We start from the raw sequence: 15903 nt of genomic DNA, 5'->3' as shown, positions 1-15903 counted from the left end.
TTTTGCATGCATGTTTCCTAAATATTTGATTGCACCTAAATAAGTTGATATTCAAACCAATTTACGCAGGGTTGTATTTAGGTCCTGTAGAAAGCCGATTGACCCTTTATGGACAGTGAAACAGCTGAAACATGGCAACCTTTTGATGTCCCAGATCAGTGAATCCTTATGACATCTTATTGTTTTTAATATTGCCCTAGACCCAACTCAATAAAAAACAGTATATAGGATTTAGAGGTATTTTGAACCTACTCACATTCCCTGCAAACTCATTACTAAGAGCTCCGCTTACAAAAGCGTTGAGCCTGCCCACTCACATTTGGTGTCTGGACGAGGGTCAAACACACAGTGGGTTTGCTGAGAGGTGGTCGGAGGCCAGAGCCCCTTTTTACATCACTCTGCAAACTTGCCTCTTGGCGCACTGCTGGTGGGGCGATGAGGTCCTTTTGTGTCCTGAGGACCTCAGGACTAAAGTGAACTTCCTCCTCCAAGCAGCAGTGGGCCAGGAGGCGCGTTTTCAGAGTGGTGGAGAAAGGGGGCGTGACCTCTGACCACCTCTCATCAATCCAGCTGTATGGGGCTTACTGGAGGTAACAGGAGAGCTAGTTGGCCCCCAGGGACCCTCAAGAGGCAAGGGGACCTCATCCTCCAAGTAAGAGCGCGCCAGGAGGTGCGTTTGCAGAGTTGTGGAGAAAGGGGGAGTGGCCTGTAACCACCTCTCAGCAATCCCACTGGGTGGGGCTTACTGGAGGGAACAGGTAGGCTAGTTGGCCTCTAAGGAGCCCCCGCAGTGAAGGGGACTTCATCCCCCAACCAAGAGCACGCCAGGAGGCGCGTTTACAGATTGGGGGATAAAGAGGATGTGGCTAGCTATCCGAACTCAGCAATCCTGCTGTGTGGGACTTACTGGAGGTAACAGGAGGGGTAGTTGGCCAACTACCCCTCCTGTTACCTCCAATATGTCCCACACAGCAGGATTGCTGAGAAGTTATCAGAGGCCACGCCCCCTTTCTCCATCACTCTGCAAATGTGCTTCCCGGCGCAATACTAGTTGTGGGATAAAGTCCCCTTGGCTGCAGATGGACCTTGGAGGCCAAGAAGTCCTCCTGGTACATCCTGTAAGCCCTACGCAGTGGAATTCCTCAGAGCTGGTCGGAGGCCCAGACCCTTTTCTCCACCACTCTGCAAATGCGACTGCTAGTTAAAAAACCTTAGAAATTCACACAAAAAAACAAAGATTATAGGGACGGTATAGTTAGGAATTAGCATTGAAAAATCTTAGAAATTCACTGAAAAACCCACAGTTTACAGGGATGTTATAGTTTGGTATTAGCAGTTATAAAACACCTTAGAAATTCACGGAAAAAAACACAGGCTACAGGAACGTTATAGTTAGGCTGAAATTTCACTTGTACAAAACCTGTGAAATTCAGCCGTTATAGTTAGGTGAGCTTATTATAACTCACGCACCCCAATGCACTGCTGATGGTGCCACATATTACATCACTCATGACATGGTCAGCGACATCACTGATGACATCTCAAATTACATCACTATTTTTGGCTGGATACTTTATTATACTCCACTAGCATCCATGCAGGGACCTGGTTGATTGACTACTTAGAGAAAACATACTCTGACCATAACCCGTTGCTATTAGTCCTTGCCAGGAGAATGACCAGACCCTGCTTACAGAACTGGAAGCTCAGTATTGCAACCCTTGACAACCCAACATTCAAAGCAGCTCTAGGGGACACGATCTGTAATTACTTCAGGATAAAAATGCTGGTATGGCCTCCTTTCGACTGGTGGAATGGGAAGTATTTCAATCGGTGATGTATGGTCACTGCATCTCAACCACAGTGAGGACCTGTGCCCACCTCCATACTGAGTTTGACTCGGATGTACCTCTTAACGAGCCTGAAACTACCTACTGAGGGTGCATCAGCCCCTGGGACAAACTGCAAGATGAAAAATAAAAACTTGCTGAATTATTAGCATGACTCCAAGCATACGATTATTGAGTTGCCATTACTTGGGCTCATTCGGAGCGTGACAAATCTGGCAGATTACTAAATTGGTTGGCCAACCCTGATCTGCAGGTGTCCTAAATACTCCAGATGCGTATTGTGGGAGTCTTTAGCCAGGAGGAGACCAATATGTTCTGACACAATATCCTCCCTGTACCTCCATGACTAGCAGCAGGTACAAAGATACTACCACTATCAGTGGCTACTTCCCTGGGGGGCACAATCATGGTTCAGGAGGTGAGAGGGGCAATTAAGGCCCAGGCCTGGGGCAAGGTGCTGGAATCGGATGCCTACTCCTAGAATTTTATGCAACTTATGCCCCAATCTTGAATACACTGTATAACATGCCCAGGATGGCTGGGAGATGTCCACCTACAATGGTGGAGGCTCTCCTAGTGCCCTTGCACAAAGAGGGCAAAGATGGAGATCAGGTGACGTTTTATAAACCTTTCTCTATAGTAAATGCAGATTTTAAAATACTCAGAAAATCCTGGTTACCAGACTACTTCCTCATCTTGGTCACATAATGCATAACTATCAAGAGGGATTTATACCCAAATGGAGTGCAATGCCTAACACCCGTCAACTTCTGCACATTATCCATACTTCATTAGTGGACTACCCTAAAGCTCTTGCAGCCTCCATAGACACTGAAAAAGCGTTTGATTCCTTGCACAGGGATTTTCTCTAGGCTGCAAAGGCCAACATGGGGTTGGGAATGGTTTTCTCACCTGGACGTGACTTTAATACTCGCCCCCAACAGACCATGTCAGAACTGGGGGCAGCATTTCTGCTTCCTGTGAGATTAACTGTAGCACGCAGCACAGTTGCCCGTTAACGCTGGTGCCTTATGCAATGGCTATAGAACCATTGACCCTGTGGATCTGCACAAGCCAGTACTACAAAGGGCTAGTTATCAATGGGTATCCCCTCTACATATCCCTATATGCAGATGACCTATTATTATATCTTCGAGGGGAACGCTTTAATGTAGAGGGCACCTGCTGCGTCCTAAACGATTATGACTGCTCCTTGGGACTCTTCGTAAACTGGGATAAATTGAACGCTTTTCCGATACGCATCCAAGATGCAACCAGTATTCCACCGGAGGTAGGACATGATCTCCACTGGGAACCATGCACTTCTCAATACATGGGTGTCCATATACACCACACAGTGGCCGATATTCTTGAGAGTGATCTTCGATTGGCATCAACATCCCTTCAATTCTGCATTAATTTCTGTCTGACCCTACCTTTAGCCCTGGCAGACAGGTTCGCACTGTTGGAAATGGTTTTCCATCCCCGCCTCATACTGCTTCGCAGCACTACTGATTCAGCTTCCAAAATCCATCTTTTGTGATCCCAGATTCATCTGGGATATGGGACTTCAAAGCAAGGTGTTGGCCAAACTGCAGCTCATGACAGATGGTGGAGTTCTGGCAGTCCCAGAACTAGAACTCTATTCTCTTGCGACGCAACAAAAATGGATGGCTTATTGGAGGCATTGCAGATAAGAGGGTATACCGCTTGGGGTATGCTTGACCCCTAATCGCTCCTCTCTGTTGACCATATTTATTAACCCAAATGCTCAACTGCGCAAAGGACCATTCTGGACTCTTATTGCATACTTTACAGTTTGTATGGGCCAGGGCTTTAAAATGAACAAGAACAAGAACTCCCTACGTAAAAGATCTCCCCCTGGCAGTATTATTTCATCTCCCAAAAGAGGGAAACTGGTCCGGGCTACGAGACTGGGAAAGAAGAGGTATGACTGTGCTTGGAAATTGGTATGACTTTGCAGGACTATACCCTTCTCGCCCACCATTTCCCACAATATGGGGCAGTTTTAGCAAGTATGCAGCGGATGTGGGGGAGGATGGACAGGAACCCCGAGGACATACATCCTTGAAGACTATCTGCCCCATCACCAGCCAATCTCATGCGATCACCCTTATTTACAAAGCTCTGTCAGAACAGACAGAATGCACCGACTGAATTGAGATATCGCTGTTGACATGGGGAAAGTACTCATGGACGAGGACTGGCACAAAGTCCTAAGACACACATCTTGCAAGGCCAAGTTCTGACTCATTAAATTCTATTATGCCCATTGAGCATGTCTCACACCTAAATGCATCCCAGGAACGCAGGCAGCATTCCCCTGCTGCCAGGAAATTAGTGTGGGCTTCTTTCAAATTGTATGGGGATGTGTGTTCATTATCACTTACTGGGAAACAGTGGTGAGTTTCATTAACTCTTGACGCAACATATTAGATTTCTGGTGACCTGCCTATTGTACCTGTTTCCCGAATCTAAAGCCAAAATTATTACCTTAAAATTTGCTGATCTAGCCTCTAGATCCTTGCATGACGTCAGATACCTTTGTTTTGGAAATTTCTCAGAGGACTCACACTTAGGGGTGGGGTAAGGAATTGTCCAAATGGGATACTTGTGAGGGTGCCCTGCTTAAAGCTGAGGTCTGGAAACAGCTGTGGAGTCCTGACCACACAAGTATGGGACATGATTCTAAACACGGACAACTTTTCCTCTGAAGAGGGTTAGCCAGATGCACCTTGGGTAGTGCAGAGTACGGCCTGAGATCCCCGACCCAGAGGGATCTCCCACTTTCATTTACTGAATTCGCCCAACACCTCACCACCCTGCTTCACCTTCACTGGATGCTCTGAATCTATTATCCCCTCTTCTTGGCATCACCCCTCCCCCCAGTTACGTTGTCCATTTCCTCTTATCCCTGATGGCAATTACTTTTCATCCCACACACTGCTTCATCTCCCACTCTTATGTCTGAACTCCTACATGCTATAACAGATTGCCTATACTCGAATAGGTGTGCATACTGTGGCTGTCATCGTACTGATCTGTGTTAAGGTGCTGTAACAGTGGTACCCTTGTTTAAGCCTTATGTACTGGTTCATGATTCAGCCTGCTTAGATCTGTATTTCCATGATGTTAATAAAAAAAGTCCAGATCAGACACCGACACCATCCACTCTTCCTGCTGCAACTCAGCAGTAAAAGGTGTTCCAGCTTTTTCAAGCAACCATGGGTGAGCTGGAAAACCTGAACCCTCAAGCACAATACCAAGCCAATTACAACCACACATTCTCCAACCAGCCTCTCCAAGTTTAACAGTCAGATCTTCAACAAGAACAGCTCCAAACGAATAAGTTGGTGCGTACCATTCTTCACCAGACCAGTCCAATCAGATGACAGATAACCCCCAGCAGCCTCAGAAACAGAACAGAGGTTTCCCACGCAACAGTCAACCATACTATAACAGAAGAGGAGTCTCTTGTGGTGGTGTGCGCAATCAACGTGATACAGGGGACCATCCAATGGCTTTAGAGATGGATATGATTATCATCCTACATTTTTAAACACTCCAAACAGTGGTTATACCCAGTCCCAATTTAACGCTCCTTGTCACTACTCCAACAATTATCAGTGGGATGGGTATTACCTTGGGGTGAGCGGAACTTGTGGAGTGAAAATTCCGTGGAGTTAATTAAAAACTCTGCCAGATTCTACTGAGTTCTGCAATTGGCAGAGGTATGTCACGCTGCTCACACTGATTTTTAGTGACTGGAGATTGTCCCGCAGTGTAAAATCACACGAATGGCACTACATGGCACGCCAAAAAGCACGGCTTCTTTCTGCTGCTCGAGTAGATTTTCTTTTCAAGCTGCAGCTTTCTCAACATGAGTGACCTGCCATGACCGCCCTCATTCAGAAATCTCACCTGGGGGGGACTAGCGCCCAATTTTCTCACTTGCCAACTTAACATTGGAGAGCTGCATGAAGGAAAAAACTCTGCCACGTGGCAGAGTTTTCCGGAAATTGGAGCTCCCAGTGGAGCGCGGAGTGGGCAAAACTCAGTGAACTCCACTAGAGGAGCGGAGTTTTCCGCCCACCCCTAGTATTAATCACATTTTTAACAAGGTTCTGGACAAGGTAGATCTTGAGGAGTGCCGCAAGATAATACTCAAGTGATGCATACCCAATTATGGTCACTAGGAGACTCTAACCTCATCTAGAGGGCTAAGGATTGAAAAGAGCACTTGTTACTTATGAATATGAACTAGGCCTCCTTTCAAGAACAAATTTTACCCAGGAATTTTCTGTTGAAGTTCTTCCTTTTAGTTGGATCTCGAATCAACTAACACTGCTTATTGATTTTTAAGGAGACCAGTAATTTCCACCCAAAAGCTCAGCAGAAAAAATTTGTCAGGATTGTGAAATGAATTGTCTTTGTACTAAATTAAGATGCAGTCCTGAAAACTGAAATTCTTTTAATTTATATTATATGACATATTAAAACCATCTCAGTGCTGCCACCACTGCCATTCTGCCTGGGAGTACAAATACTTTTTTGCATTTGAGATTTATTAGCATTTTGAAAGGTATATCTTTTATTTTCTGCCTTTTAAAGCTCCTGTTATTTCAAAATGTGTATATTGAAGTTGCTTCCTGAGTTTCAATAGAGATATGTTGTGTTACTTGCATAAAGAAAAAAAAAGTTTGGTCTACTCTGTACTAATAGTGTGATAATAGGGCGTGTATGGCATTTTGTGTGTATCGTAGGGGTATCCAACTATGGGCTGACTTGAATGCAAGATCCGAAGATTTTGGGATTTTCCTGTGGGAGAGAGGCAAAATAAGTCAAGTAGCATAGTACACTGCACGCTATAAAATGAGCTGTACAGAATTCCTAATTATGTGAAACATACAGAGAAAAATCACTACAAGTTTTGAGAGAACAGTGATTGTATAAGTGTTGTAGAAAGAAATGTAACTCTTACGCGTTACAGTTGTTTGGAAATGTTTTGCACCATAGGTTTCATTTTAAATGTGAGCTATAATTTCAATTATTTTTTGTATTTTCCAGTTTTTTCTTTTTGTCTAATGATGAAATGTTGGAGATCCTGTCTGAGACTAAAGATCCAACGAGAGTACAGCCTCACCTGAAGAAGTGTTTTGAGGGCATTGCGAAACTAGACTTCCTTCCCAACCTGGACATACAGGCAATGTACAGCTCTGAAGCTGAGCGAGTGGAACTCATCCAGATCATTTCAACTTCTGAAGCTCGAGGAGCTGTGGAGAAGTGGCTTATTCAAGTGGAAGACACCATGCTTAAAAGTATTCGGGACGTCATTGCCCGCGCAAGAATAGTTAGTTCATCTTCACTCAGTTTAGTTGCATTATTCTTTTCCCCTGCATTACAATATTTTTAGAAGCAAATTGAAAACATATTTTTATGGCTGTATAATCTGAATGTGGTTGAGTCTTGTTGTAGTCTCTTTCATGTGCTGCGGGGACTTCAAAACCAAGGTGAATTGCAGAAAACTATGCAATATAAATTAACTTTCTCAGTGTTACCAGATACATTTTACTTTGTCCCAATCCATACATTATGCCACCTTCTTTTTTCCCTCCCCTTTTTTACATCACTCTTAGACAAATATTGTTCTGTATTTCACTATCTTATCAAGAAGCCTAATGTTCGTTCCCTCGGTGCTCCTACCCTTTTCTAAAGGCGATATTAACGTCATAACTAGTCAATGAAGATGTGTCAGGCATTATTGGACTGAATTGGAACTAACCAAGAAAAGATGGATCTACTTCTATTCCCCAAACCCAAACGTTCTCTTTTCTTCCGTGATAACACAAGTGTTTCCAGCCACAAGATTATCAAATGTGTCATTCCACATATTTGTGACTCTGTTGGTTTCTTCTTTAAATACATTTCTTTTCCCAGTTTAACATTGGGTTTGAGGGTGCTATGCCAGCTGCAAAATTATATCTTGAGTGATCCCACGGTCTAAATATATACCAAGAGTGCTTAACAACTCAGAAATAATCACAATATTTATTTTACGCGATAGAACCTTTTTCCTGTGACATGTACACACCATACCTTGTGTGCTCATTGCGCCTTCTTTTTGTCAGCTTTTGCTGTCCAGTAAAGAATTGATATGGGGACACAGTTTGAATTGAGTGCTTGACCATTTTGTCACATACTGCCCACATATGCTGGACAGCAGAGGTAAAGGACTTTTTGTAGTGTTAGACTAGTGAACAGATTTAGAAAGTGTTAGTTTAAGTTTTCCAAACGTATGCAAGGGAAAGTGAATCTGTGTGTTTCTGGGTGTAGAGAACAGAATATCTGCCTCTAACATGTATGCCATTAACATATTTTCAGGTTTTGAGAAGCACTGATATGTGTCATAAGATAAAGACAATGTTACAAATATTACTTTCCACCAAAATCTGTGTAACTAACCTGTCATTTTTTTCTGTTGATGTAGTCATATCTTGAAACACAAAGAAAAGACTGGGTGAGAGAATGGCCTGGCCAAGTTGTGCTGTGTGTCTCTCAGATGTTCTGGACTAGTGAGGTCTATGAATCTATTCGCAGTGGACCAGAGGTAATCCAACTAAAAACACAATGTGTGTCCTAGCCTCTTCAACTGTTTATTAATATCTTTAAATGTGGGCATTATGTTGAGTTAAAGCATATGTTTCAAAACCACAAAATTGTCTTTTTTTGCTATAGGCAATGGACTTGATGGGTAGATAAAAACATCCTCCTATCCTTTCATCCCAGTACCACTGGAAAATGACTGAACACCACATTCCTTCCTGAAATTCTAAAATCTGCCTTTGCTCCACCTTTTCTTAACAGACCATTACTCAGTCCTGCTGGTTGAAGCCAATATAGATAGAATCATCTCAATTTTGTTCCTGACTTATGTTTCAGAAGGTTTTTTTATGCCACCCATAAGAACATGTTCAGAAGGGTATCACTCGTATGGCTTCCCTTGTGACATTCTCTCTAGCCATGTGACTGTATTCGTTATAGTTTATAGTTTGGATACATTACTTATTTAGTACATCTATATAATACTGTTATACAAGATAGCAACATTTATTTGTTTTAAAGAACCCACTCCAGGCTCTTAGGCTGATCCAGAAATCTTCAACTCCTTAACCACCATCTGGCTTCATTTGGGGCTACTAGATGTCTTGTTCTAAGACGTGAGGGTTTCAACTGTGACATCATAAGATATATAAGCCTAACTTGGCACTGTTTGCATCAGATGTATGTCCTGTTTGTCTTAAAAGAAATCTATGGCTATGAAAGATCAACATCTAAGGAGTAGTCAAGATCTGCTCTCCTTTAAAAGGGATCTTAAGACTTACCTGTTCCCAAGAGCAATGTAATTACATCCTTCCTGATGGCTTGATAAGGTCTCAGCGCCAGGATACCCTTTTGGGTGACAGCTGCGCTTAATAAGAAATAAATACATACATACATACATCCTCTGTATATGCAGTGTCTGCTTAGAGCTTGTGAAATGATGTCATGTGATCGCTGTGCTCTTTTGGAGCCAAAAACATTTAGGGAAATAGAGATGAAGCTTCTGGCATCTGGCTGTAGTTATTTGGGATCAAATGCACCATCCAGATTTTAAAGACGCCATTCTTGCTATCATTGGTCTCTACTCTAAGAAGCCCGATTGGGAACCTCTAAGGTATCACCTGTCTAATGGTAGCAGATGTTGCTAATACAGAGTCACTATCATAACTTGTTCTGTATCTCTGGTAGCTTCTGCTCCAGTGACGACTTTGGGTATGATGCTTGTGGCTTTGGTTTCAGTGCTGAGTACTTCTTAATTGAGGTCTAGGCTTAAGAATGTGAAGAACATGGCAAACATTTATCTGAGAGTGTCTGAATATCGACAAATAGAAAAGTCTAGGATTTATGACATTGGGAAGATGGGGTATTTATTTGGATCAGACTCTGTTGCCCTGTATTTTCCAAACCAGCCTCATAAGGGTTTGTTGGACCTATGTCCTAGGGGTAGCTTGGCTTAAGTTAACAGGCATTCATCTCAACAGGGCGTTTCGTGTTTGCATCCTCCTCAGTCCGCAATCTAGTGCGACACCACTCCAAAAAGGACACTACACTGATTGTATTTTTAACGTTTACTAGAATTCTTCCAACTTTCTTACTTTACAGGAATTCTCAGTTCCACATGACAGAAATGAACATTATACTTGCATTTAAGATGACAGTTCTATTCAAACAACACATTTCATACAGTAGATTCTGAAACACCCTCTAAGCGTTTCCCACCCTGAATCGGGAAACCTAGTTACATTTCTACAGGGCGTGCTTCAAATCACATTTCAAAAGAACGTTTAGTCCCTTCTAAATATTCGATCTGAGGGTTCCCCTCACAGCTGTACCTCGGGACTCTTATACTGCCAATTCTATACAATTTCCGCCTTCTAGGCGCTACGTTGGACCTCCACTGGCTGCAACTCAGTGATCCATTCTAGACAGTCTGCCGAGCTCTGCTTATGTCTTGACGATCAACCCCTCACATTTTTATTAACAGGGAATTCGATCTCCAGCTGTCACTGACTGGGAGATGATCCCTTCCCACACTGTGTGATAGGACTGTATTCCCCAATAGTCAGTCTTGTGTCGAATCCAGTCACTTTCCCTCTACTATACGCCAAGAACTCAAGGAATACTAGGACACTTCTTGCCCACTGCGACGTACTCCCACGGGCCCTCTGGGGACTCCCTTATCGCCCCCCCTTCTGCTACTAGTGCCCTGCTTACTGTGTTCGTGCTGGTCGTCCTGCGAGTAGCTTAATCCTGAACTGAAGGATCTCGTTTCCGGGTGTCTGAACTCACGACACCCGATGGGGAAATCTTGCTGAAGGGTCGGAGGACGTCTCACTAGGCACCTCACCGAAATGCCTCACCCAACGCTTACTTGTAGAGAGGGTGTCCTCCGTTGCCGCTGGCCTTCCCTCGACGCTCCCTTCCGCTATGGGCCTCACTTCCTTGGGGACTTGGCCAGCCGGCCGGGTCCCGGGTCAATTCAGCCTCCGTTGCGGGATGCCCCGATACTTCCAGCATCAGTGTCAGACGGGGCGCGGCCTTCCGGGGTTACTGGCAGCAGAGAGGGGCGGGGCTACGGCCCCTCTCACGTGACAGGAGGATGCCGGCCTCTAAGCCGGTCGAGTCTCGCTCCTCTCTCAGGCAATTCTCCTCACCTGGGCAGCGGCGCCACGGCTCACCCGCTCCTCACAGGGAGCCCAACCACAAGCTCCTGCAAGCCGCTAACCACCTCCGGAGGATGCCAGGAGTCCCCCCACGATATTGAGACGATGACGGTGACCAGTTCTGGTAGGGTCTTAAGGAGGGAAATCGAAGTGGGGGGGGGGGGGCAATTTAAGGGTGCCAGTGATTCTTTGGTGCCGCTGGATTGGTGTCAAGAACCTTCCTTGTTCCTGGAAGTGGCCACAGGTGAATCCCAAGATAACGTTGCCCACCAGATCTCCAACGGCGTTCAGGGCCCGGTCACAAGGTTAGGGGTGACGTCATCTGGATTGGAAGTTCGTGCAGGCCCTTAAGCCTGTCTGTTCCTTGTCAGGCACAACCACCTCCTCACACAGGCGCCTTACTCCTGATGCCACACAGTCCTCTTCTAAAATGGCCGCTCACCTGTCACCTCTATTTATCACCTTGGGCCTGACCTGCCAGAAGGGCCCAGAAAGTTCCGGAAACCCCCATGTCAGTCATGGTCCAGGTGCTGAGGTGACAGTTTGTGCCACCATTTTAGAATCTCACCTCCCTAGTTTTCCTCAGAGGAGCACCTTGCGCCTTTCCCTCAGGTAGTGAGGGTGAAGCGGCCAGAACCTCTACATTAGCACCTAAAAAGTTTGATAGACAGAAAAAAATGAGAAGGGGACAAGGGATAAAAATAATAAAATGAGGAGGGAACTGCCAAAGGGCTGACAGGTCTAACAGGGTTGCATTAGGGAAGAAGTTTGTTTATGAGGAATTGAGAGAAATTTATTTTCTGAGTCACACAGAAAAAATTTATTGAGGACAATTTAGTGTCAGCGTCTTACAGAGATTCAGCCAAACTCATTGATTTGCAGAATGGTAGCATATTGGACCTATCTGCACAGTCTTGCATACAAACCCTTACTTCAGCTTCAGCAGATAGAATCCATTTCATGATGGTTTTGAAGAAGGCAGCTGAGGTTCTGATTGTGAAGCCTTGTATAGATCAGTCATGGACCTTTCTGTTTGCACAGATCTTGATTTGCCAAAGTAGCAGGAAATGACAGATCAGAGTATGTCGGTCTAAGAAAAAAAATATCTGTTTTCTCTAGCTGATCAAGGACTATGGCAAGAAAATCCTGCTCAGCTGATTCAGACTTGCGTTCTTGTGATGTTATCCAACTCCAGATAGTCTAGTTGTACAGGTGACTGCAGCTATATAGAACATACTAGTCTTTTCCCACAGTTCGGCCTCACAGGGAGTCTAGGAAAATGGATTCATCAGAATAATTTTTTGTGTCTAGCAGTGCCATCCTGAAGTCTTCCAGAGCTTCATTGATATTAGCTTTTTACAATTATGCATCGAGGAAGATGGTTCATTGGTGAGAGAGAAGTTGTGTGAAGAGTTCAGTTAGTGTTTCAGAGACCTAATTAACTATGGACCTTCTGCTTTGACATTGTCCATGCCAGCAGGTCTTCATATGGTGAGTGCTACTTCGTGATTCATTGGCTTAGGCCTCATATTGAGGCGGCATACATTTCAGCTCAGACAAGGGGTGATGTTTTGCCTCCTGTTACCTGTTAACTCATATTGTTCAATGACTCAAACAAAGTTAAGGATTTATGTCTGAAGCTATTACGAAATATCAATCTTCTTACTCTAGTACCTTGTACAGCTACTGTCTTTATTCAGTTGAGTGTTTACAATGGTGTTTGTGCCTGTTGCATTCTGTAAACAAACAAGCATAAACATGAATCTTTGCAATAGTGATTTCCAATCAATTACCCATTGCAACAAACAACAATATTTTTCTGGATCTGAAGAGGGCTATTGGTGACTGTAGTTATCACTTCACAGTGTTTCTAAGATCAAAGCAGAAGTAAATAATGGCAGAGTGTGTACATTCGTTAAGGCTCATTGAACTTCACAGTGTTCAGTGACTCAATAACTAGGTATTCGAGAAATATACCGTAACATTCTCCTTCTACTGGTGACCTATGATATGCGTAAAGTGCTGATCTTTGTGTTCCTGCAGGCCACAGGCGACTTTGCGCCCAGACAGAGAATTCAAAAGTCTGAATGCTATAGGACAAAATCTGTGCTTTTAGTTATTTGGTTTGTCTGTGAATTCTACCTTTAATTTTGCTAGATGCCATTTTATGTTGTGGAAGTTGGTGGAGAATGCAATGGATCATTTCACTGCGCGAGTTCTCAGAATAGTCGTGGCTGATGGATTGATTGATCTAAACACACTATGCAATCCTGTCCTGGCTCTATCAATTGCATTGCGAGGAGGATGGCTGCCTCTTCAACTACAGAGTTGCAGTCCTGACTTAGGTTGTCTGTGTTTTGTCAGATGCTGAATCCAAAACCTTGAATATTTACAAAGATAATGAACATTCACATGAAAAATACAGTATCCATCACAACCATCATTATGACCTAATATATATATATATATTATTTTTATAGCGCAAACTTGACCTGAATCCAATCAGGTATCAGAGCGCTTTACATAGCACCAGTTGCGTTACATGAGGACACACATTCATTCTTTGTTAGTTAGGCACGGGGAGATTGATTGATTTTCCCAGAATCACAGGATGTTCAGCGTCATTACCGAGACTCGAACCCAGGTCCCCAGGTCCGAGGTCGAGTGCCCTAGCCGTTAAGCCAACTCCTATTGCTGTTTTGCAGTCTTGACGCTGCAGCTGCTACCATTACTCAGTTTAATTCTACCCATGTACCGACCTCTGAACATTAGAAGGCTGAACTGACCCTTCTAGCGTTCAGACCTTTTACCTGCAGCTCACCAAATATGTTAGCCTTGAGCCCTTAAATCTGTGACCTCGCCAACGGTGTGATCCAGTTACCCAGTACTATCTAGCACCAGTGATGTGTATAGATTCTTAAACCTAACGTGTCACCTAGAGGAAGGGTTCCCTTTGGAATCTGTAGGAAGTTGCGTATCCTCCAGAAAGACCATTAACACATTTAGGTGATTTGATATTTTCTGTTTTTCTTTGCCGCTGTTTCTATGTAAAATGATTTGATAATCTGGATAAATACAATTTGAAGTTGATGAACTGAAGATCTGTCCACATGATGCTAACCACTAGGGATATTAGTGCTGGCATCTTACCTTTATCAGTGCTCTAATGCACTCTTATGAAGGTTCTTAGTGCTGCTTTCAGATATCAGTCTTGCTTAAATTGCTTTAAATTTGCAAAAATATAGGTATTTCCTTGAATATAAGCCGAAATTATGCGTGTGTTCTGCTTAAAAGAACCCCCATGCGAAGAATCGGAATTCTGCAAACTGTGAAGGACCTATGCCGTTTTGTACCACTGATTTGCTTGCAAAAATGTGTTTCATGCGGTTGTGCTGCATGCTTGCAGTAAAGGCAGCCACTGATATGCCTGTTTCTTTGCATGGTACATTACTACAAAATTGTGTGTTTTTTCTACGTGCAGGGCTTGAAGAACTACTATGAAAAGCTTCAGCTCCAGCTTAATGACATTGTTGAACTTGTGAGAGGAAAATTATCAAAGCAAACCCGAACAACACTGGGAGCATTAGTTACCATCGATGTCCATGCTCGAGATGTTGTGAATGAAATGATTGAGACTGGTATGTTTTTTTTTTCTATTTGCCATGCTAAAATTTAAAAAGGGCATCAGTGCTGAAACCTTGAACTTTGAAGTATCTCCTTTATTTCAGATTGCATCTTTAAAGCAGCATGTGTTACATTTGGGGCCAAGACCCAAGACCTCTCACCATAATGGATCTTATATGTCACTATATTTTTCAATTGCGTTTTCTTCATCTTGTTATTTATTTACAAGATTGGGAATTCTAGCACATTTACATCTCTTTTCTGAGGTGTCTATGTGCTCCAAATGTACACCAAGAGTTTGCCTAGGTGGTGTGTGATGTTAGCTTATTTGGCACCGCCTGCTTCTATCATTAGTTCCTTTTTTAATGTGGCAGGTAACATGACCAGAGGTAAGTCCATTTAATGGTTTCATATCATTTGGTTTGGTTTGTTTTCTATCCGTAGGCTTTATTAAGGATCTTGGAGTCCAATAGAAGCATGAAGCAAGTGTGACTGGTTTATTGTTTCTTATGACCACTGTCGAGTGAGTCTCTCGGGAAGAATCATTGACTTTCCTTCAGGCAACAATACCTCTAATGCACAAGGTGGGAATTTAAATGGGTTTGAAATAGACTTTACCGGTACCTGCAGGTAGGACTCTTCTTATTCTCTCAGTAATTGACACAACCATGTCCCGCCCTCCAATATCTGGAGCTTCAGCTTAACAGGAATACTTTGCTTTGATTTTGGGGCTCATCCTCATGCATTCTGATTGTCCTGCAGTCCAGACCGCGAATGAGGTCTTTTATAGTGGACATTCAGAGATCAATCTTCTCAATAAGTGGGCAACGTATTAATGTGCTGATGGACTCCCATAAAATACTAACATTTCTTTGGTAGTGAACCATGGATTACAATCTGCTGCAGGAGAATCTGTCAAACTGACAACCATCAGTTGCAAAATATAACAGATGCTTCTGTCTTTGGGGGCTCCCTATAAAATGCGTAGATGCGTTGTAAATCTCTTTTGGTGAGAATAGAATTTGTTACTCAGTTTAAATCTTTTGAGTCACAATTATTAATATAGCTTCTAGTCATTGCCCTTCTTCAAAAGAAGTGAGCCAACGATATCCTTGTGCTAATCATCAGTACATCTCTAATGTATT

The 15903-nt window shown here is 43.4% G+C and overlaps 1 protein-coding gene across 1 annotated transcript in view; it reads left to right on the top strand.

Annotated features, from left to right (window-relative positions):
- Window positions 1-15903, top strand: part of DNAH12 (dynein axonemal heavy chain 12) — a 1449067-nt gene that overhangs the window by 410615 nt on the left and 1022549 nt on the right. The window contains exons 22-24 of the mRNA XM_085624669.1: window positions 6939-7221; window positions 8359-8478; window positions 14616-14772. Of these exons, the coding sequence (XP_085480795.1) occupies window positions 6939-7221; window positions 8359-8478; window positions 14616-14772 (560 nt within the window). The remainder of the gene's footprint in view (window positions 1-6938; window positions 7222-8358; window positions 8479-14615; window positions 14773-15903) is intronic.

This window comes from Triturus cristatus, chromosome 9, assembly GCF_964204655.1.
Source record: "Triturus cristatus chromosome 9, aTriCri1.1, whole genome shotgun sequence".
In the NCBI taxonomy this organism is placed as follows: domain Eukaryota; kingdom Metazoa; phylum Chordata; class Amphibia; order Caudata; family Salamandridae; genus Triturus; species Triturus cristatus.
The sequence above is the reverse complement of the archived record's forward strand: the minus strand, read 5'-3'. Positions and strand labels throughout refer to the sequence as shown.